Here is a 23,923-nt window from a genome sequence, read left to right on the forward strand (position 1 = left end):
AAAAACCTGTCAAAATTTCACAATAGACTATAGAGAGATCTAGTGCAGCTCTTTCATGACATCTCTGCTGGCCCTGTCAGTTTTACAGCAAGCCTTATTATATTTACTTTTTTCTCAAACTAATGATTCTGTGAAAATCTCAGCTGTCATGTCTGTCTATTCCAGTTTCACTTAAAAGCTGTAGAGAGAAAAATTTAAAAAGCTATATAGTACCCTGAAAAATTATTGAGTCCTTAAAACAAAACAAAACTTTCAAACTAGTTTTCAAAGTGTCACAATTTTTAGCAAATCTTGTAACACTGTAGGCTGAATTTGCGTATACATGTACTTTTACAGATTGCTTAAAAAAAAATACTGCTAATTTAAAGCTCCTTGTCCCTGCTTTGGAGAGTTAAAATAGGTTTTTTATAGTGTGATCTCAGCTTTACATTAGTAGAAAAAGTTTTGCATCTGTTTCATAAGGTGTAATACGTTACTAACACAAGATAAAGACGCAGAAAATCTCTTTAAAAATAAGAATATCTAATACTTGTTTATATTTAAACTACATTTCACTCAAGCCATTATACTGTAGTGTAATATATTTGTAATGTAATTGATACAGCTAACTAAATTTATTAAAAATATTGGCTAATTATTATTATTATTTTAAATATTGGCTAAATTAAGATGTCACATACTACAATCCTGATCAATCTTGAGTTTTACAGAGTTCAAAGGATTAAAACTGCTGTATAAAGCACAAAAATATCACGCCAAACGATCACATCTACAAACTGGGTTTTTTTAGCTAAAACTGTAACATTTAACTCACAAAATTTTATCTACTCCTAATGGTCCCCTGCCAAAGTAAATTTAGGTCACCAAGAACACCAAGAGTGGCTTTTTCCTTTTGCCTTGAGCCAGCCTTTCCCTGCCTTGAACCTAAGAAACTTTGCAACTGAACTGTTGCTGGCCTGAATATTCAGATGACGGCTCTCTGCTTGACATTCCTGTCCACTCATGATATTTTACTCTCCTGCGGAAGACACAATGCTATAAGCACTGTCTTGAAACCACGTTCTTTTCATCCACAGAGTAAAGTTACAGTGTATTAACCAACTGCATTAAAGCAGCATGGGCAATGGGAGAAAAATTATTCACACAACGAAAGAAATTAAAATTATTACAGCCTATATCTACTCTTGTCATGGTTTAAATGACGACACTTCTGTGGTTGATCATTTGAATCACTGAAAACACCCAGGCTGGACTCATATGTCATCTCCTCCCACTCTTTAGGCAATACCTAAAAATGACCTCGCATAAAGCAGAAAAGTTATTTGATTTACTTCTGTCCTAAATCACAACTGCTCACCAACAGTAATATTAAAGGGCATAATTTTTGCAACGCTTTTCTGATTGGGGTAATCAATGTTGAGGCCACCGATCCCCAGATAGAGGAGTGATCTCTCCTCAGAGCACCTAGGCACCAGCAGAGCTGCCTTCTCACCTTAGCTAGACAACATAGCTCCGCCAGTGATGGGGTATATACTATCAGCCACCTCTAAACATTCTCCTCTTACGTCGCTCTGAAGTGATGATATGAGTTTTGTGAAGATCTAAATAGCTTCAGACAAGCACAAACAGCTCCATTTATCCTTATCTTCTGACTCTGCTGTCCAAACCACTAATTCTTGCAACACAGAACATAATTTCCTTCACTTTGGCCAGGTGGCTTGCAGCGCGGCTAGTACACAGTAAGCAATTCCTCCACAGAGGTTCAGACATCCACAGAAAGAACAGGTAACATATCTCAAGGTAATCTGAAAAACCCTATATACATGTCCTACGATCAGGCAGCCCTGTCTTGCTGTGCTACAGGTGTGTGCAAGGACTACCGTTTTCAATGGGACAAAATCAGCGTTAATTAGCAAATTTCCTGGTCCCGTCATAGCCACAGTCTGATTACCAAAGCTATATGCACCTACTTGTTTTTAGCCCCAAATGGGATCGAATGGCGTGAGATATTGCTGCTTGGAGAGGAGCGTTACAAACCCCACTAACATACTCAAGGACAGAACAAGCACAACCTACACATTTCAGCTGGGTTGATAAGGATTTCTGTTTTCAAGGGAAGATGCAAGCCTGCTTAGAAGCTTTTAATAGAAAATGTTTTATAAGAATTACTACCAACACAGCTGAATGTTTTACTCAAAGCCTTTTGTTGATTTGTTTGTACAAAAAAGTGTGAAAAGTGTGATGTTTCTAACAAAAACATCAGCCCTACTAAGGTATCGACTAAGCCAAGTAAGACAGCACTGCTGAATGATGACACAGTGAGTTAAACCAAATTCACACCCACACTTCCTAACACACCCACACTTCCTAAAGTCTCAGTGAATTACAGTTTTTCTAGTGCCAGTGTGGTGATGTAGGACCACCTTCAGCGAACATCAAAATTACTGTTGAAATTAGATGCAGGCATGAGTCTTTCCCTAAACAGAAACTGCTGGCTGGTATGCCTTAATTTTTCAGTGAAGGAGAGGACACCGTTGTCATGAGGGAACAGGCAACAACAAAGAGGACAAGAGCGAGCACCGCTGGACTACATCTGCATTCCCTGTACCAGGGTTCCATGCACATGTCAACACTGGAAGAACAGTGACATACAGGCACTATCATCCTTGAGTTTGGGACAGGCACATGATGTTCATCAGGAGCACCCCTTGCCCATCCACAGCATCCCCCCATGGTGTGGCATCTAGTGCCAACACCCAGCAAAATGCCAGGGCTCCACAGAATGAAAAGTTGAATGGCCGTCACTCCACAGCAGACAACGAATTGTCAATACATCTGGAGAGGGTCCAGAGGAGGCCACGAAGATTATAAGAGGGCTGGAGCACATCTCCTATGAGGACAGGCTGAGAGAGTTGGGGCTGTTCAGCCTGGAGAAGAGAAGGCTCTGAGGAGACCTTATAGTGGCCTTCCAGTACCTAAAGGGGGCCTACAGGAAAGATGGGGAGGGACTCTTCAGTAGGGCCTGTTCTGACAGGATGAGGGGTAATGGCTTTAAAATAGAGGGAGATAGATTTAGATTAGATAGTAGGAAAAATTTTTTTACAATGAGGATGGTGGAACACTGGAACAAGTTGCCCAGAGAGGTGCTGGATGCCCCATCCCTGGAAACAATCAAGGCCAGGTTGGATGGAGCTCTAAGCAACCTGATCTGGCTGGAGATGTGCCTGCTTCTTGCAGGGGGGTTGGACTACAGGTCCCTTCCAACCCAAACCATTCTATGGTTCTATGATACTTCTATATGAGCGTGATATGTGACACACTCATGGCAGTAGTGAGTTCAGGTAGCCTTTACCCTGTCTTGATAAAATTTAAACTTCAGGGGATTACTCAAGCATTTAAAAGGTAAAAAATAAACTGTGCTTTTATAGTGTGCCTTGGAGAATTCACAGCTGTCATGACTAGATTACAAGCTCCTGAATGGGCAGTGTTATGAAAATTAGCTAATGAACTTCATGGGGAGTTCGGCATCAAATCTTCAGAAGTACATGAGTAAAACATGCTATTTGTGCCAAAGAAAACAACTGTAAACTTGATGGTTCCACATAAAAAATAAAAGGGCTTAAAAGTCTTGGATAGATCTAGCTATTGTAGAAGTAGCTAAAGTATTTCAGCTGATAACTAACAGGTGTTGGATTTTATTTTAATTATATGGTGCTATTTCTCTGGATCACAACATAATATATGTAAGTAGATAAAGCAACTTCAAAGCAATGAAATTCGTATCGAGAAGATCTCATCTGATCATGATAAAAATAAAATATCCTATCTTAGCATTTTGACTGCATTCATCTCACAAAACTTTACTGGACCAGGCACAAAGTCTTTTTTTACTACAAACGAAATAATATAATTAAAGTATAAATAAAATAAAGTAAAATACTGTGGCCTGAACTAGTAGCCTAATAATGCATGACATTATTTCTGTGGTCAAAAGATGACATTGCTTAAAGCTGAAAAAAACAACTCAATATCCATGACTTTGCTTCAAGAACGCAAAATTTCCTGACTCTCACAAGATTACATCTGCAATCTGGACATTTAACCATATCCACACAGTTTCTCTCCACCATTTTGTTTTTAAATCCTTAACGTTTTTGTAAGACAGTGATTTCCTAACACACCATAGTAACAAAAGCATCTCAGTTTAACATCCAAGCTTGCTGCTACAGAGGAATCCCTGCCTGTCAATCTTGCTGCTTCCTTATCCAGCAATGGCTCATCTCACTGCCTAAGAGCAGCTTAATATGCACCTACGCTTTTGTGAGTGAAGCTAATGCAGTTTTCCCTTCATAGTACCAGCTAATAAAAACAGGCTTGGTAGAGCAGCAGAATGGTGCCATAAGACAGGAGATGCTGATGGCCATAGGGCATACCTGTGCCTACGACCATTTCTGTAAGGAGGTCTGATTATCTTAGGCCACTATTTCTCTCTGAGCACACATCTGGAAGGAAACACCTTGGACTGTACAGTATTTCCATGACCTGTTAACACCCAGTTGTTTACAACCATCGAATTACCTCCTCGACACAGGAGTACCACGGGCAAACAGTCCCACAGGACTGGCTGGCAGGGATTTAAGAGCAGCCCTCACACCTGGACTAAAAGTAACTAAATGCAGAAACAATGCATTAAAATATCAAGCAAAAAGTAAAGATTCTGAGATACAACAGGCTGCAAACCCACACTGCCCAGCCTGCAATGAAGGACATAATCAGTACCAATCCCCTTCTGCATCATTAAATATCTTAACAGTCACAGCTTCACAAAAAAATTAAAGCCTAGCTTCCTTTTTTTCCCTGAGGAACTACATTAGAATTCCACATAGAGCTCTATTTCACTACTGTTATTTCTAACTTTAAAGATTATCTGAAAGAGATCTTACTTTGGCTCCCAGCCCTGGCAGAAAGCAGGATTTTTTTTGGCTAACAAGGGCCTGGAGGTTTTACAAGACCATAGGGGTCTTGTAAATTTCAAAATATTCTTCCACTTTTGTAACAGTCAAATTAATAGATCATGTGCCAGATCCAAAGTGGCATTTTATGGATTACTTTAAAAAGGCACTTACGTTGTAACTTTAAGACTGCTTTTAGACGTGCAAGCAGTTAATTAAGTACAAACCCATAGCCTATGTGATCACTACTGTATTTTCATTGTCCTGTAGCGAACTTTCTAAGAAGGAGCTGGCATTTTTTTCCAGAGGCAAAAGATCCGCTGAAGTATTCTGCTTTTAACAACTGAAACTCCCAGCCCTGAGCTATTGCTATTTGACAGCACACATGCCTGCTCAGTTTGTATTTCTGCAGCCTCCAATGTGCCAAAAGGCTGCTACGATTACCAATGGCGATGGTACAACTGCAGGGACCTACAGAAGGGAAGAAACAACACGCATCACATGCAAAATAATCACACCAGGAGCAGAAATTAATCCAACAGAGCCAGACACATTCTCTAAAATAATCCACCAGCAAACCACTTTCATGCATGGCAGATTTTAAAGAGTTTTTACTCAGATAGCTGCAACTGGAGATACATTGAGAACATTTGCTAACCTCTAAACAGGTCTGCATGATCTGCCTGATCTCCCTTCTGCCTTTCAGCTGCAGCAGCTTCACTTACAGCTATGCACCATTTTTTCCTCCCAGTGAAACAGGTAACATCAATGAAGAAGTATCAGAACATCCCTTCTGCAATGGGTCTACAGCTTAGAAGGGGCAGCTCCAGCCACAGAAAATGTCTCCCTCAGATCAGAAACTCTGCATTTCCCCATCTCACACACCAGTATGCAGCTCACGCAAATGTTACGAGAACATCATCGTATTTCACAATCAGACACACAGCAAAATCAAGAAGATAAAGTCCTTTTTTTTTTTTTTTAATCATGTTGCTGTACTGTCCCCATCTACTTCTACTATGTGGCTTGTTGGACAGATTTCCAGAGACAACACCAGCACTGTTTACTGATGTCCCACTTCTTAACTTGCTTCTCACATACTGAAAAAAAAAAAAATGAGTTAATGGGGAAAATTCAGAAGCAATGAACATTTGTCAAGGGAAGACTCCTCCAAAACAAAGATCTCTATCCTCCCTGTTTTTTGTGCACCTACTGACAAACTGAACTCTCTGTAAAATATGAAAGCATGACTAAATAATTCTAGGTGAAGCAAAACAACCTTAGCTACAGAGCAGTTACAGCTAATACCAAGAAAGCTAATGAGCTAACACCAAGAAAAGCAAACAGTCACTATTTCAGGACACGTGTTTGAGAACAAGAACACTCTTACTCCACAGAGTGAAGAAAATATTGTCCTCACAAAATTCTTAGCAAAGTTATTAGTAATTTTATTAAAATAATTCAAACAGTATTGGGTTTGCACTATGTCATAGATGTAACTTAAACTAGAAAAAAATGCACTTGACTTAAAGTTAATATTTTTGTCGTATCCTAAAATTTTTTTAGGTATTGATTTGTAATCTTTTCCATTGTATCTAACACGCATTTGCTGAGATGGGTTTTGCAGTTTTGCTTTTTTAAAGCCAAAGAAAGAAATCCTGGATAATTTACTCTCAAATATACACCTAAATAATGACACATTCTTTATTCATCAATGGTACGATATCCACCACTGGAACTGTACCAAAGTGAGAAATAACATTTGACTGAATATGCTGGAACACGCTGCTGAAGAAGTGTCTTCCCAGCATCAGGCAACTATGTTGGTTAGCATCATGAAATATTAACAGATCTGAAGCAACTGTTCCTGTATAGCAAAAGCATTATCGTATTTTCACTTCCATTACGCTCTACGTAACATTGCAACTTTTCACTTTTTTTTTCTTTATATAACTATATTTATAGGATATAACCTTTATAGATCTACCTCTAAAATCTACTACTTTTCCTGAAATGCTTAGGAAACCACCAACACAGACAAGAAGTTCCAACTGATTTTTCCAACACAGAGAATTACCCCTATTACACTGCTCCGTTGCCTTTCATTAGGCTCCTTGGTTAAAAGCAAACAGTGATGTGTAGAAGGAATGATTCTTTGTGAAATTCTGTAGACACTCATTAACCGGGCTTGCCCAGCTCTTTCTCCCACAGCACTAACAATGGTGTGAATCCACAGGCACCTTAGCGAATTATTCCAGGTTTTCTACATATCTTTTCTAATAATAAGTTTATTATTCACTTCCTAAATAGTATCCAGTCACTGACAGGAGCCATACTCAGCCTGATCTATTAATGAGCTCAGTCCCAAAGTGGCAGACATGCTTTTCACCCACACAGATGTGGACCACACTGGCCCTCCCACTGAAGACCTATCTGTTCCACGATCCAGGACACCAACGTTAAAATACACCAGAGCCCTGATCAGCAGGATTGGCTTCTCTCTGAGCGGACTCTGCTAGTTTACCCTCCCAGTAACAGTGGCTTGCAGTACTAGAAAACCCTGAATCTGCATTTTTCCTTTAGTACAGAATCAAGGAACTTCTAAGGTCCTGCAAGTCAACTGCAGATGGACGACTAAGAGTAGAGCAAGTGGTTTTACGTCATCCTATGAAAAATAAAAGGGTGTACCTCTTATACCATTGGTAATGAGTGAGAGGCTGCAAGACAACAAAGAGGGAAATACATGCCAACAGTCAAAAAGGATCCATTTTAAGGACCATCCATATCCTTCATGTATCAGTTATCTGCAAGTGGCTAGGCAGCACACACACACCTCTGTAGTGTCTGGATTTGTAAAATTCCAGCTACACTGCAGTTGCTCCTCTCAATTCTTTTGTATTTGAAGAAAAATAGAGAACTGCTGCTGCCAGTAAAAGTGTATGTACCACTACATGGCACCTATTTGAATGAATAAGAAATCTGAAAGTAAAATCTATGCTAATTAGCTGACTACACTAAGGGTAGGTGCTGACATAAATTAAAATAGAAGATTCAGCTTCTTTTGAGGACATTAAAAATTCATTCACATGAAGACTGACAAGTGTGAACATTTTTAGGTTTAAAGAAAAATTCCTAAGTTCTAAGGCAGAACCAGAATGCCACCCCAACCACAATATCACCAGTGCCATGCTGTAAAGCGGAGTCTGTCCTATTCCGCACCTTCTAAATTTTACAGCCTTTGCGTGCCCTAAGGGACCAGTCATTAAAAGGTCACTTCAGAAATAAATAACTTTCTCCCTTGGGGCAAGTTTCTATGAAGTAAAAACCTAATGTTGACACCTCCTCACAGCAGGCTATTTATTGTCTGTTCCAGAGAGGGCAAGCAGGGCTACGAATCTGATGGCAATAACAGAGGCACACAACAGAAAACAGAAAAAACAGAGAACTGAACAGGCACAGCTGGGAAGACTTCCTCTCTACCATGCACACTACTTCTAGCCATAAGCACAAATAAAGGCACCAAACAAGCCTTCTCTTCCCACCTCTTTCTTTCTCTACTTGTCTCTCTATAAAAGAAGTTTCCGAAAAACAAAGTCTGCTAGGAGAATAATTAAAATCCTGGTAATAAAGAGCAAAGGATGCTTGAAACAGACAAGCAGGCATGGTTCTCCTCATCAGAGTGATGATTCCAGGAACTCCTCCACAAAACTAGTATCATTCACAGAACTGCCCTTTTTAGCAGAAAAATAACAAATAACACTCTAATCTACTGTAACTTGTTCTTGAATTCTCGGAATTCTCTGACACTTGAACACAATGATATAGGGTGTGAAGTACAAGCATTTAAATCAATTTTCCTTTTCTCTCACAAAAGAGTTTCAAAAAAAACAAGATCAAAAGAACAGCATAGCCATCTCCCAAATGCTCATTCATCATAATGCTGACAGATTTATAAATTGAGTGGACTTGAATAGGTAATACAATTCAACTAGAAGATGCCTAAATTTGAACAACTGGCAGTCAACATCCTTCAGTTTGAACAATCTGCCAGTAAACAGGAGAAAGGAAGGGGAAAATACAAACATGGTGCACAATCCCACATACTGAGAATACTCATATGAAGCAAAATCAAACAACACTTACTTCAGATTTGGAGGATACATTTTCCTCCACATCAGAATCATTGGGATCTACAATATCATCAAATGGTGGCAGAGTAGGGGTCTTCCTTTCCAGTGCATCATTTTCAATTTTGACTCTCCCCACTTTGAGTTGAGATTTATCCTTTGTCTGTTTTTTGTCAGCTGAACAAGTAAGAATCAGCGGTGGAGTGCTAGAAAAACTTTTAAATAATGAATCCGAGCCACTTTTTTTTCTTTTTTTTGCAGAAGATTCATCAGAGTCCAGAACAGAGGGCCTTTTTGTGGGAGTCTTCTTTTCTTGCTGCTGCCCACCTGTTACAGTGAGGATGGGGGTGTTTTCAGATTTTGGCTCCTTTGAGATGGGTTTGGGTTCCTTGAAGGCCATCTTCGGAGCCATTTTTTCATCTTTCAGTGGTTTGTTTTCTTTGGGTTTCTTTGAGGATTCTTTGGAAGATTTGTTGTGTTCCCTGGAAGGTTCTTTGAAGGCACTTTTATGTTCTTTTGAGTCTTTAGAAGTTTTTTCCTTGTGCTCCTTTGTTAACTTCTGGGTTTTTGAAAAACAGTTACTACTGCTGCTGCTATTTGTGTTCAGAATCCTAGCTGGATCCTGCAAAAAGGAGATGCAAAATTTTACTAAAGAAAAGAAAAAAAAAAAAAAGGAAGAAAAAGAACTCTTACAGCCCCAAAAGACAGACAGAATATATACACAGGATTCATATTAAAAACTTGGAACTGCAGGTTGAAAACCAGAAACTGCAAATACCTATATAAGAACAGATACAAACCACATCATTTTGGTCAACTTATCTGTTACAAGGTGGTGGAACATGAGCAGTTACCACTACTTGTCAGCATCTGCAAGACAAGTTAGTTTTTATCTGAATAATTAGATATGTTTTTTAAGAAATGTCACAAAATGAACACAAATGCAGTTTAGGAAATGTTAACAAAGACCATTAGCTATCAGGAAAAAAAACCATCATAAGAAAAGAACTTCAGGATCCGAGCAAAATATGTGCTCTTGATGACATTTCAGGTAAAGTTTGACTTCTCTACTGTGATCCTCTCCAGCTTTTGCCACATGGTTTTCGTCATACACAGTAACAACGCTGGGTCCAGCCTGGCTATGGAAGATTTGATTTGACACACAACATCTCAGCAGTCAATCTCTTTTTATGGAAAACCTCTTCTACTAAAAAAAAAAGTTTTCTTCTTTGTATTTATTGCTGCTGTCTCTGTTGAGTACTTCACAGCATTTTTTAAGATTCCAGTATTATAAGTGAGAAAGATTTCTGAGAGGGTGTAGAGGTCCTACAAAGCAGGCAAAGGCAGAAAGAGAAGAGCAGTGTAACTTCTCACTAAGTTCAACGTGAAAAGTCAAAGTGGCAAGGAAAGTGGTCATCTGCAGCTAGAACCAGCAATAAGGGAATGAGTCGTATGGGATCCTTTCTTTGTGTAATTAACACTCAGGAATTTTCAAAAGATGAGGACAGCTCCAGCATTGCTCACTTTCACTGAAACTGCTAACAGTGGGCACTCAGGATCTCAAAAACACTCAGTACCCTAACTGCACTGTTATAAACAGTAAACATCTGTAGGACTCTCTCCAGGAACAAGCTTCATTTTTATACTACTACAAATCTGCAAAGTGACATTTACATTTACAGGAACCCACAGCAAACAAGTTTAGGTTGGTTACTTTCTTCCAAGCTAATAATAAGCATTTCTGCCTACACACTGCCTAGCATCTGAGAAACTTCTAGAAAGAAACACTTAAACAAATACATTGCATGTACCCATTGATTTCCTTTCCCAAGAACAGAGATTTAAAGGTATAAAACTGAAAATATTAAAAGCTTGGGGAAAAAAAATCAAGGACAAAACCTGATGTATTGTGAAATCTGTAAAAATCCTAACTCTAGACATAGATTTATACTGAACAGGACTTCATCAACAATGCAAGCCAAAATAAGACAAAAGAGAACCAATACTAACCTAGAAAATACAAGTATGTGAAGTTTTACTCCTGATGAAAAACGGTATGTTAGCCCATGAACCTAGAAAACTAACCCTTCTTGAAAGCAGGATCTTCCCCAAGCGCCACATGCCAGGCCACATGCCATGCCTATATTGCACCCTCCAACTGTCAAATGATCAAACTCATGACCGGCAGAACAGGAATAGCTTTAGGGAAATTATACAGACAACACACTCTTAGTATGCCAAGGATTCCCATGCTCACACCTATATACATCTTATAGCTCAAGAGTCTTTAATTACTCCTCCTTAGAACAAAAAGATGACAGTATTTGTCAGAAGTTGGAATATATTTAGTTAGGGCTGTCCCAATACACAATACACAGTTCTAGAATCATAGTTTTAATTAAATTCTTAGGTTGAAAGAGAGGACGATGAACAATATTTACAATAAGTGTTCCTCCAATATAATTTTTATGCAAATAAAGCATTATTGGAAATGGGGAACTACTGAAAAGGGTGCTAGTTAGTATAAATATTATAAATGTACTTCTGGATTTGACTTTCAACAATTTGTTTGGTTATTCGTCCAAGTCCTTTGTAAGCTGTAGACCAATGTGGTGCCCAAAACCCTTTCATCTGTATAAGACTGGATACACTTTCACCTGTACAAAATTCATGTACAAATCTCTAGCTCTGTTTTATTTTCCAGGAATGCACACTTACTATTCTACAATGCTAAGAATCTGCTTTTCTTTTTTTACCTTTGTACTAGTTTTGCCTGGGACAGAGTTAATTTTCTTCATAGTAGCTTGCATGGGGCTATGGTTTGTATTTGTGACCAAAATAATGTTGATTGTGCGTTGATCAAGGCTGGGGGTGCACAACAAGTTGGGAGTGGACACAGCTAAGACAGGTGACCCCAACTGACCAGAGGGATATTCCACACCATATGATGTTGTGGTCAACAATAACAGCTGGGGAAAAAAGGAGGAAGGAGAGCACATTTGGATTCAGGCCATTTGTCTTCACAAATAACCATTATTCATGATGGAGCCTTGCTTTCCTGAAGATGACTGAATACCTGCCTGCCAATGGGAAGTAGTGAATGAATTCCTTGTTTTTCCTTCCTTATACAAGCAACTTTTACTTTCCCTATTAAACTGTTTATCTCTCAACCCATGAGTTTTCTCCCTTTTATCTTTCTGATTCTCTCCCCTATCTCATAGAGGAGAGTGAGCGAGCGGCTGTGTGGGGCTCAGCAGCCCACCAGGGTTAAAGCACAACAACCTCTGGTATATATGTAGATGTGGTATAGCCTGGCTGTCTAACACTGCCACAAATTTACAGAACTGCAGAGGGGAAAACAAATTTAACTCTTCTTCCCTCTTACTTAAGCATTGTTTTACCCACAGCATAGATGGGATAGCAGCAGTGTGCTGAAAACTGAAGGACCAGAGCAGGGCATGGCCAGCCTCAACCTCCACAGTGGCTGACGAATTTTAAAAATATAGTCAGTAAAACTGATCTGAAAAAACCTGACCCAACAAAACAAAGCAGAATTAGCCTGTTCAACGGAAGTTGTGTCAACAAGAGGAGAAATTTAGACTGATAATATATCCACTTGTGTGTTCCCTGTTGGCAGATAATTACTTATGACTTGTTCAATTGGTATGTGTTACGCCAGTATATAATGCTGTAGGACCTGAACGATTTACACATATCATAATGTGCAAAAAGAGCAGTATCTCCCTTCTCCTCTGTAGCAATAGGTGGAAACAATTAAAAATAATTACTTTGAACTGGTTTTCCCTTTTTGTTATCTTAACTAATTAGTGAAACACTGAATTTTCACACAGTGCTGCACAAATTACTCAACTGTGCTTTTTGTTCATAAGTTTCTTGCACAAGTACTGCACTTTTTTTTAATCAGATTTTGAAATCTAACTATGTATCTATATAATATATATGCACCAATATTAACAATGAGCAGAAGCATCAACAACAAACAATAGTATGATGACAAGCACTTCCTTATTTCCCAGGCCAGTAATAAAAACAAAAATAAAACAGCATTAATAATTCCTTAAGATGTTTTACTTTAGTCAGAATTCCTTTCCTGGTGTGGTTTTTTTTTTTTAATTAAAAAAAAAAAAAAGCTCCATATCTTATTTGATGCAAAACCAGCCCCAAAGTTTGATACATGAACTAATTATTAATGCTTTAATCTTCACATCTTGTTCTATAATGCCAGACCTGTAAGTGTTGCTCTGGGGAGGAATAAAGTACGTGCTATTAATAAACTAGACAGACTCCTTACCATGTATTTTAAATTGCTTTAAAAAGGAGAGACTCATTTGAGCGGTTTTCCAACAGATGAGAGCCGTGAAATACTGGGGCAGAGTAGTATTAAAACTAATAGGAACTCAAGATCTTTGTCTTATCAATTTTAAAACCAGACTTCTTTCCTCTTTCTACAAGATGGAAACTCACGTTTTCATAGAAATCACAGTAAAAGTATATAATGTACTTATGATATAGACATATATATATATATTCACATACACACCTCTGCCATGTTCTCTGAGAGCTACTCTTTCATTAAGATAGCCAACCCTTTGCTTTTAGATCTCTATTCGTTCTCTAAGTAAAAAAAGTATCTTTCTTATTTCCTAAGTTTCTGCAATGACCCTAACAGAAGCCAACAATAACTTAGTGGAAACAGCAAGAGGAACATAAAATTTGTAAGACAGAAAAAACCCCAAATACATTCACTGGTAAAATGATATCAAACCTAAGGACAAATGTTAAAGGCTAGTGGGGATGAAATGTGGCTAAATATTCACATAATGAACAGCATAGATCATACCAAAAATCAGAATGTACTTCCAGTCCACTTTCTTACTTATCAGAATCTAACAGTGTATTTAAATGCTTCTTTTCTTTCCCACCTTAAGAAGTGTTGCAAGGAATAAGAGTGAATATGCATTGCTGCCAAGAGGGATAAATAAAACAGTATTTTCTCAAGTTATTACGTAAAATGGAGATCGTCGAGTTTTGGCAGGCAAGATATTTACACACCATAGCTTACATTTGTGTATTCATCAAATATTGAAGCAACTCAAGTGAATGTTAGATATTGATACATTGCATAACAAACATCAAAAGAATAATACAGAGGATTATATGCATGTTGAAATACCTGCAGACGGGTTTTTTTTCTGAAGCCAAGTAACATTGTGTACATATAGAACCTTAAGATACATAACCCCTTTCAAAGAGCAGTACTATGAGATCTTCAAAAGTAAATATTTTAGAAAATATGATAAAAACCTAAGGTTTTACCAACAGAGCAAAACTGTGCTACTGTGACTGTTGCACTGAACTCCTGCTCAGATTTTGCCTAACACAAGTCACGCTAAGGCCTGATATATGCTGGGAGCAGCGAGAGCATGAGGTAGGCAATACAGGTGGCCAGGAAGAGCTGAAGGGCTGTTATGCAGTAAGTTGCTGTCTCCTGCAGCCATCATCTTCACATACTGGTTGTCTGGCAGCTTCAAGAAGCTTTTGCTGTGGATCCATCAGCATCTGGATCACTGAGGCTTTTGAGGCTTTCATGCTTCCCAGTGTGATATAGGGGATGCCCACACCATGATGGAGGAGGAAGGATGAGCACCCTCACCCTTGGCTAGGTAACTAATTTTTTTTTTTTCTTTTTGTGCTCCTAAGTGCATGGATTAAGAGTTACAGGTTATAAGTTATGAACTCTCTGATTTGACTGGTGAATAAGTGAATTCACTTGATAGACTAGTCTGGGCAAAGGGGACTGAGCCTTGTTTGTTGTGTGTGTTTGTTGTATTTCTTAATAGTCTCATGAAATAAAGTTTAAATCAAAGAGTACATAGTTCTGTAAATTTGAGAGATCCAAACAGACTGTGACAGCTGCTGAAGAGCTAACACATTTGCAGATTGAAACACTTCTGTAACTACAAGGTAAAAAATGGTGTAGAACTCTCTGTGTTGGACTGTTACTTCACACCGCAAAATGTAATTCCCAATTTGGCTGAACACGAGTGTGAACAAGCAGCATCCTCTGGACATAATTTCAAACCTCTCCAGTTTCTGACAGACATTAGGAACCTAATTAGCAAAAGAAGCAGGTGGGAGGAGGTAGGGGTGGTTCATTAAATTTTATGAAGTCATTAAATTGAGCACATTGGCATGGCAAGGCCAGTCTACTGTACTCTGGGCTTAGCCTACCAATTTAGTATCAGTGATCATAAAAACATGTATTATTTTCATTTCTAATTAAAAAAGCATTTCTTCAAACATTACATCTATTGAAATAACATGTCTATCTTAAGCCAATGGATTGGAATTAGTATCAAACATGCCTCCTGCTCTTAAGAGGAAGAGGAGGAAAATACCTAAAAGGAATTACTTGCTCAAGGAAATCCAGCTTTCTGTCAAACACAAATGTGTTTATTATTGAGTAAAAACACTGATTTGGGGGAAAAAACCCAAAACATTCTTAAAGCCTCCACAAATACTATGGTATTCTTCCACTTGCTAGCTGCACGCTGGAGATGATGCTGCTAATTCTTCTTACAGATTATTACTGTATCATACATTTACAAAGCTTTCCACACTTCAGCCTGTCCAGCCCACCAAAGTCTTATGACCAATGACATGAGGAGAATTAGAAGCAGATGGAGAATTATAAGGCTCACTGGTTTGACAGAGAAAGCCAAAAAGGGGAGCATAAAACATTTTTTTTTCTGGTCACACAGAGGAACAAGAGCTGTTGGGTTTTTATGGTTTATAAAGTGAAACTCATTGCACTGCAGCTGACACTACAGCTCATTCCACAAATATAGTCAAGCTGTTTCTCTGTATTCTGTGCATCTCTGTATTCACATAATACAAACACAATAATACAACCGATTTAGCTAGCTGTCTGTAGCTAGCTTGCTATTTTTATATTAAAAAAAATGCATAAAGTAAGGTTTCATACATTTCTGCCTGTCCTCTGTATTTCCAAGATTCAAGCTTTGTTTTAGAATCCCAATACTGGGGCTCAACAACACCATCTCCATTAAATTAAACACAAAATCATGGAACTTCAGAAATACAAACATCTATATTTTTAATACATATTTCAGAAGAGGATGTGACAGAAAGCAAACTGACAGTTCAGAAATTGAACACAATTCTGAGATATGATGTACATTTAACCTCCCACTGACTCCTGCAAGTTCCTGCTATGGGTCAAATTCTCTGCAGGTGGTTGGGTTACTTCAGCAAAACCAAAAGATTTCAAACATTCATTTATAAGGACGAATGCAGCAATCATGCAACACTCCCTTCACCCTGGTTCAGCCCAGCCAGACTCCACATGTGTCAGGTTTCTACACCAGACAGAAGTTCATCATCCAAGTTATATCCCAGGTTCACATTTGCTTATGAAAAAAATTACGCTGGAGATTCAAGACTTACCATGGTATACAGTTACTAGATGGAGCATATCGTGTCTGTACCTCCCTGAGGTCTTTCTGCAGGTGTCTGGGTTGCTTATTTAGGCCAAGCCTCAGTATGCCTGCATTGGCATGCAATGCAAGATATGGGTGAATCAACATTACAGCCGAATTTGAAGAAGTGATTGGAAACTGAACTCTAGAGAGCTACCGAAACTCATAAGAACCCCTATTATAGACAGTAAAGTGTCAAAGTAACTCATCTTCAGTATCCTAGAAGATAGAGATGCATCCTAGTCTAAGCAGTCTGACAGTCATCTTCAGCATCAGCATTTTACTTCAGCACCTGGTACAGCCAGGTGCCTCCCTTTTAGGCACTAAGCAGTCATCACATGCCCAAGTAAGCACCTTCAGTCTAAACCTCTGATTCAATCTACCTCAGCTCCTCATCAGGAAAATGAAAATAATCACACATCCATATATCCTTTAAATGTCGCAAGACAACCTGCATTAGAGATTGTGAGGCACCCAGGTACAATGCAAATCAGGCAGGAACACATTAAAGAACTTCCCCCCCCCCCCCCTGTGTATCCTTACTGTTGTGACACATTCTTATCAACAGACATACCTACACATATCCATAGCTCATTACCCAACAGTTCTTCAAAGATATAAGATTTGGCACAGCTACAGAACATGAAAGTTATTGATAAAAAATCAGTATTGCAGTACATGCACTGCAAGATTATGTAGCATATTTCAAATTGACAAGATGCTAAGAAAGAAAATGAAAAGCCAAGCAGTTTAACAGATTGGAGAAGAGGCATGGATGTTAATTTATTTACAAAGCAAGTAATTGTGTTGCATTTCTTATTTGAATAAATAACAAGATGCTCTTTATTCACACACACTATTAATTCATTTGCCAAACTGAAGAAATTATCTACTGTTTAGGAAAGGTCCATCTAAATTACTCAGAAGGTTCATTGGACTATACCTTTTTACCATGTTCTAGGTTGGGGATTCAATTTCATGTTCTAGAGACTGATGACATTGCTGTCTTTGAAACACCTAGTAAAGAATTAACCCTTGAAATATAAACAAAATTAAAAATCCTAAGGAACACACACAATTATCTTCAAAAGTATTAAAAAATACTTCAGAAATGAAATTATTATTACAGTATTTTCTCCTATTCTTTACATTTCTGTAGATCACACTTCCATCACTAGCATTCCCTAATACTACAATAGACCATTTGAATTCCTTCTTGGAAAAGAGGAAAACAATTGTACATGTACAAAACCCAGAAAAGCGATACCTTCATCGGCACCTGTTCTCACAGCCATCCTTGTTCTGCATTATTTTCCTGTGGCAAACAGTCAGTTCATAGCAAAGAAATTTCAAGACCTATTATGACTGGACTATGTAAATGAGACTGCAAAAATACCTAGAAATAGTTGTTTTTTTTTCTCAAGTTAATTCCCAAGCAAAGCACCACTGGCTCAAGTGTCTTCAACCAAAGTAAGCCTCACCTTTGGTCCATGAGATGATTTCTTCTTCACTTCAGAAAAAGACAGGGAGTTACTGGGAAAGCTGGGGAGATGAAGGCTCTGTCCTGAAGACAGCGATGTGCCATCTGACATTACCGTGATCTGTCATAAGAGTGAAAGCATGTCAGTCAAACATGACCAATAGAGACAGAGAGAGTGTCACCTGCCTAGAAACTAGCAGGTCACATTGGTAGGAGAATAAAACTTCTCCAACAAACAGTATCCATGTTTCTTCTCAACAGGGGATGGGTTAATGAAACCACACTGCCATCTTCTATTTAATGAGCAAATCCTATCTTTCCATTTCCATGCAAATACAATGCAAACCGCTCAGAAAACGACATAACTTGTTCTCTACAGCTGCTTATAGCTACGCCATGGCACTTCAGTCCTTAGCACTCTTTCACTTGTCCTAAGCAATGTCTAGTACATTTGAAAGTTCATCCCACCTGCAGTAACAGATTCTGCAGGCTGCTGACATCCCATAAATACGTATGTGCAGGAGTCTTTACTTTCAACTTAAATGAAGTGAAGGAGGACTGTAACGGGCACCGGTGGCAAGGTTTGCGTGTCAGCAGTGGCCTCTGTGAGGAGAGGCCAGGGACTCCCCCATGCCGGACACAGATTAATCTGGCTGGCTCCAACAACCCCACCACAGGACACATCTGAGCCCCTCAAGCAAAGATGGTGGTGCCTCATGGAAAATGGGTTTAAGAAAGGGCAAACGTTCAAGGCCAGGCTGGATGAGGCTCTAAGCAACCTGATCTAGTCAGGGATGTCCCTGCTCCTTGCAGGGGGGTTGGACTAGATGACCTTTGAAGGTCCCTTCCAACCCTAACCATTCTATGATTCTATGATTCTATGAAAACACTGCACAGGCAGAGGAGATTAAAAAAAAAAACAAAACGAAAAAAAAACATTGTGAGAAACTGCAGCCTGAACACTAAGGTCAAAGAAGGAGGGGAAAAGGTGCTCCAGGCACTGGGGAAGGTATTTCCCTGCAGCCACGGAGAGCCCACGCTGGAGCAGTTCTTGAAGGACTGCAGCCCATGGAGAAGCCCTGTGCTGGTGCATGTGGAAAGCAGGAGGAGAGGAGTGGCAGAGAGGAGCTGTAGACTGACTGCAGACCCCATTCCCCTGCACCGTGCAGGGAGGTGGAGGACATAGACAAATCCTGAATGAAGTAGTGAAGTTGAGCATGGGAAGGTGGTGTCAGGGGTGATATTGTTTTCTTTTTAGTGGTTTTTTTTTATACCTCATTATCCAAATCTATTTTAATTTGCAACAAATGAAATTATTTTTCCCCAAGATGAGTCTGTCTGGCCCATGACATTAACTGGTAAGCAATCCCCCTGTCTCTTGACCCACGAGCTTTCTTATCCTGTCTTCTCCCTGTGCCCTGTTGAGCGGGCAGAGTGAGTGACCAAGCGTCTGGGTAGAAGTTCAGTCCTTAGCCAAGGTTAACCACAAAGACACACTGTGAAAACTGCCTGAGTTTTAAACTGAAAGCAGTACAGCTCTAACTTCAACTTCAAGCTTCTGCGTTATCTGGATTACAGTAAACTGGAAGGCTGGTGAGCAAGCAGAATTTTTACTATAAGAAGGGTCTAGCTCCTTTTCTTGATTTGAAAGATTCTGAAGTACGAACAGATTATTTCCAGAGATCACAGACAAAACAGCCATCACACAGCAGTTACCAGACATGCCTTCCATCTGAGATCAGCTAGCTCCTGTCTTCCGCTCCAGTGCTGCTGTGCCTGGATTTTACTGCTTCCTAGCATAGCTATTCATTTATCTATTGTTCCAAAACCCTAAATGCCAGAGACAGCTTACCTACTGTCTGACAAGCCCTGCAAAGCTGGAGAGAAGTTGCAGAGCTCTGCACCTGCAAGAAAACATCTCTCTCTTTCCACAGGTTCCCACGCATGAAATCACGCTTGGCTTTGTGGATGCCCTGTATGGTCACCCTTGGCTCTCCATGTGACCAAAACATCTTCTGAAATTGGGGCTGGGGAGAGATTGACCCATCACATGTCTCATGAACATTACGTTAAAGGAGGAACAGGAAGTGCAAGATTTGGACATCTAGGATGTAGATATGTATACTCCACAGTTTACCCCTCCAAGTCAAGGTGACATTTACTGCTTACAGCTTCCTCAAGAGAGGATTCCATTTTTTTTTTTTTTTAAACACTGCCCCAGATGAATCTTGTTGCAGATAACTTTGTTCAAAAGATCACGTGATAGCCTGAAGAACATTAAGGGACATGTCTAGGTAATAAAGATTCCTTTTATCGGCCTGTAAGTTGAGCAATACCTTTCAACACTGCTGCTGGAATCCAAAGGTGGAGGAAGAAGGCAATAAGTTGTTTGCCTTCCTTGAATATAGGCTCAGGTAGTAAAAAAAAAAAAAAAAAAAAAAAAAAAATCTTTAAAAGTTCTTTATGTATTCAAACATTTTGTGAAGTAAGATTCCACACAGGGTATGTAACAAATTTTCTCCCCAATCCCTCATTTCCCTTTCTCAGACACCTGAACTACTAGAGCCTGCCAGGAGCCAGAACTCTCAAAAATCAGGTGGGCAAAACCAATTACGTCTGTCTTGTAATAATGGTAATGCTGATAGCAATTAGCACTGGGCATCACAATGAATGATTTCCTTTAGCCTAACAAATACTTTTTAACCTCAACTTGCCAAGTGTTTTGGTTGAATACAGCCCAGCTGAATTGAAAAGAAGGCACAAGCTAACAAAGAATGGTCAGCAACAAGGACAAGGAAAATCTGTAGCCCCACATGCATACCATAAACCTGTGCAACAAGTAGAGAAAACGCATGTGTCTCATGATTTCCTCTCAAAGACTAAGTCAAGTGGGTGGTTAAATAAGATTATTCTCCTTTAAATTAATGTTTTAACTTCAGAGAAAACATCAACTGCATTAAAATCAAATCATCTTTCAGAAATAGTAGACACAAGGAGTTTAGGTATTTTATTGACACAAAGTACTTTGGTACCTATACGACATATATCCATGTGGAAGAGAAATATAGTCAGAAAGATCTGGGTTTGCCCTACCTTGAAATTAAAAGCAAAGAAACAAAAAATTCTGCCAAGGATTCTTTCTCTTAGGGTTGGAAGCTGCCATTTTCTCCCTGAAGCATAAAAGTCTGACTCACTAAAATAAACTGAGGTTCAACCACTGCATAAATGTTCTTTTTAAAATTCAGAAACATTCCAGTTTAGAAATATTTATATAGTCATCCTTATACACACACATTCTTAGAAAGCTGACATTTTTTTAAAAGCATATGGACTTCTGAGATACTTGCCCAGAAATGGAGGTATCTGGACCACTAATAGTCTCAGTATTACAGACTGTGCTTAGAAACTGCTTAGAAACAGGATGACTGTCTACAGAAAGGTCTATAGGGCCAGGACGAGTAGCGTTAATACCACCTGAGGTCTGGCAGATTTGGCAAATCTAGTTCCATACAGAAAGAAAATAAATTCCATACAGTTTTTAGAAGACAAAATCTGGACATTTCAAACTGTGAGTCCTAAAAATTTCAGTGTATTGAATCCCATAGCTTGTTATTTCATTATGAACCCTATGAAAAATGGCAATTGTAGGTTCAATTTTTTAATGTGATTAACAATGTATGCAGTAAGACGGAACTTTCGCTCAGACTATAGACTTTACCAGCAATAAAGATGACAAAAGAAAATCTCATGTAAAATTAACTTTTCGCCCCTATGATAAAAACCACATCTGTCTTCCAAACTGATCTCTGTCAGAAAAAGGATACAGTCCTCATTAAAGTCCTCTATATCAGAAAAAAAAAAAAAAAATCTCTTGCCTTCTCCTACCTCTCAAAGAATAAAGTTAATGTTAACTCTTCAGGAACTCTTCCAAAATGTTTGTTTTCTTTGCCAAGATTATCTATGCTAAAAGCCCCTACGTTACAACCATTTTTTGAAATTGAGATGCATTTCCCTTTTGGCTAAATTTAGGAAAGAGAGAGCTCTACATCCAGTTTAAGCTTACTGAAAGAGCTCAGCTGACAGAGTTATAGCAACATCTGCAGTAGGTAACTGTCCTTTGTCCTCCCATCAGTCAAACACAGCAACTCACAGCCTTCAGCCAGCTTTCAGAGCAAGTCCCTACTTTTACATGGCCACTATCACACTAGCAGCACATACTACTTATGTGTGCGTGCGCGCGCATGTATATGTATATGGCTATGTTAAGCCAAGGCTACACAAAAGAAGGGAATGAGAAGATCACAGCAAGCCACTAATTCTGCAGCAAGAATGCAAGGCTCCTCAAAAGCTGAGCAAGAGCTCTCCGGTACAGCCATGCTATATGTACTTCTTTTTTAGGCTTTTCCTCCTTTCTGCACTGTAGGTTTCCTGCTAGCTTATAGCCACCAAGAAGAGTACATCCCAGTAGGTGGAGGACACTGCTGCAGTCCATGCCTAAGCCAGGCATCCAAGACCACTTGTGGCTAGTACTTGTCTGCTCTCACAATTATTCACTTCAGTGACAAAAACCACGAACATTAGTAATTCCTCTCCTTGGTCCCTTTCACAAGTCAACAGCTCTGTGGGATCTGACAAGCTGGTGGAATAAGACATCAGTGCTGGTGTTAATGAAGGAAGGTGAGACAACAGCTGGGCTTTAAACAAGTCAGTTTGAACAACCACATAGTCACATTCTGAATTCACTAGTATGTAAAGTATGAAGTTCTAGTTACAGATTTGCTTTCCCTTCAAAGCTTTAGCTTGACTAGATTTAAGCAAAGCAGAAACCTAGCTAATTTCACAGCCTGCTTTTGATGGGAAAAAAAAAAGAAAAGTAGGAAATTAGATGTGCTTGTTCACAAATGTTAAAGTGTTTTAAAAAACATTTAGGTGGATTGGAGTACATGGCCAAGAGAAATTAGTTTCAAGTTTAGTACCATGCTATAAATGAAATGGGAATTACAAAATAGGTTGTACTAAGAAACATGTCAATGGAGGTGATTGTCCCACTCTACATAGCACTGATGCAGCCCCACCTCGAGTACTGTGTGCAATTTTGGGCGCCTCAATATAAGGACATCAAACTATTAGAGCATTATCTAGAGGAGGGTGATCAAGATGGTGAAAGGCCTTGAGGGCAAGACTGCTGAGGTCACTTGGTTTGTACAGCTTGGGGAACAGAAGGCTGAGAGGTGACCTCATCGCAGTCTAAAACTTGTTCAAGGGGGCAGTGGAGGGGGAGGTGCTGATCCCCCCTCTCTGGTCACCAGAGATAGGACACAAGGAAATGGAATGAAGCTGCATCAGAAGAAGTTGCAACTGGACATTAGGAAAAGGTTCCTCACTGAGAGAGTGGTCGGCCACTGGAACAGGCTCCTTGGGGAAGTGATCACAGCACCAAGCCTGTCACGAGTTCAAGGAGTGTCTGGGTGGTATGGTTTAGTTTTACACAGCCCTGTGAAGAACATGGAGTTGGACTTAATGACCATATAGGTCTCCTCCAACTTGAGACGTTCTATGATTCTATGTATCCACATTGTTTTTTTGTTTTGTTTAAAATTTAATTTTAAAGAAAAACTATTAATTTTAACTTTTACCTGTTGGCACGAACTTCATAATCCTCATGAAAGGAAATTCTTTGCACCCAGCTAATATTGCATCATGTGAACAACAAGAAGAAATGCTTCTAAAAACAAGATATGCTGTAAAATGAAGGCTAAAGGTATGGACTTCATGACAAAACTTGGCTTACGTACTCAATGTTTTTCCAGCCTCTGTTTTCACTAGTAAGTTCTTGTTTCCACA

General features: G+C 39.2%; 1 protein-coding gene across 3 annotated transcripts in view; it reads right to left on the reverse strand.

Annotated features, from left to right (window-relative positions):
* The window catches only part of MLLT3 (MLLT3 super elongation complex subunit), a 133,914-nt gene that overhangs the window by 28,297 nt on the left and 81,694 nt on the right, over window positions 1-23,923 (reverse strand). For 2 of the 3 annotated variants that reach the window (XM_086770302.1, XM_086770301.1), the window contains exons 5-6: window positions 18,081-18,200; window positions 9,096-9,701 (exon numbers count right to left, since the gene is read on the reverse strand). In XM_086770302.1, coding sequence (XP_086626428.1) covers window positions 9,096-9,701; window positions 18,081-18,200 — 726 coding nt within the window. The remainder of the gene's footprint in view (window positions 1-9,095; window positions 9,702-18,080; window positions 18,201-23,923) is intronic. The other variant, XM_086770303.1, reaches the window with a different exon arrangement.

The sequence above is a fragment of the Chlamydotis macqueenii genome, chromosome Z (assembly GCF_036417535.1).
Source record: "Chlamydotis macqueenii isolate bChlMac1 chromosome Z, bChlMac1.mat, whole genome shotgun sequence".
NCBI lineage: Eukaryota > Metazoa > Chordata > Aves > Otidiformes > Otididae > Chlamydotis > Chlamydotis macqueenii.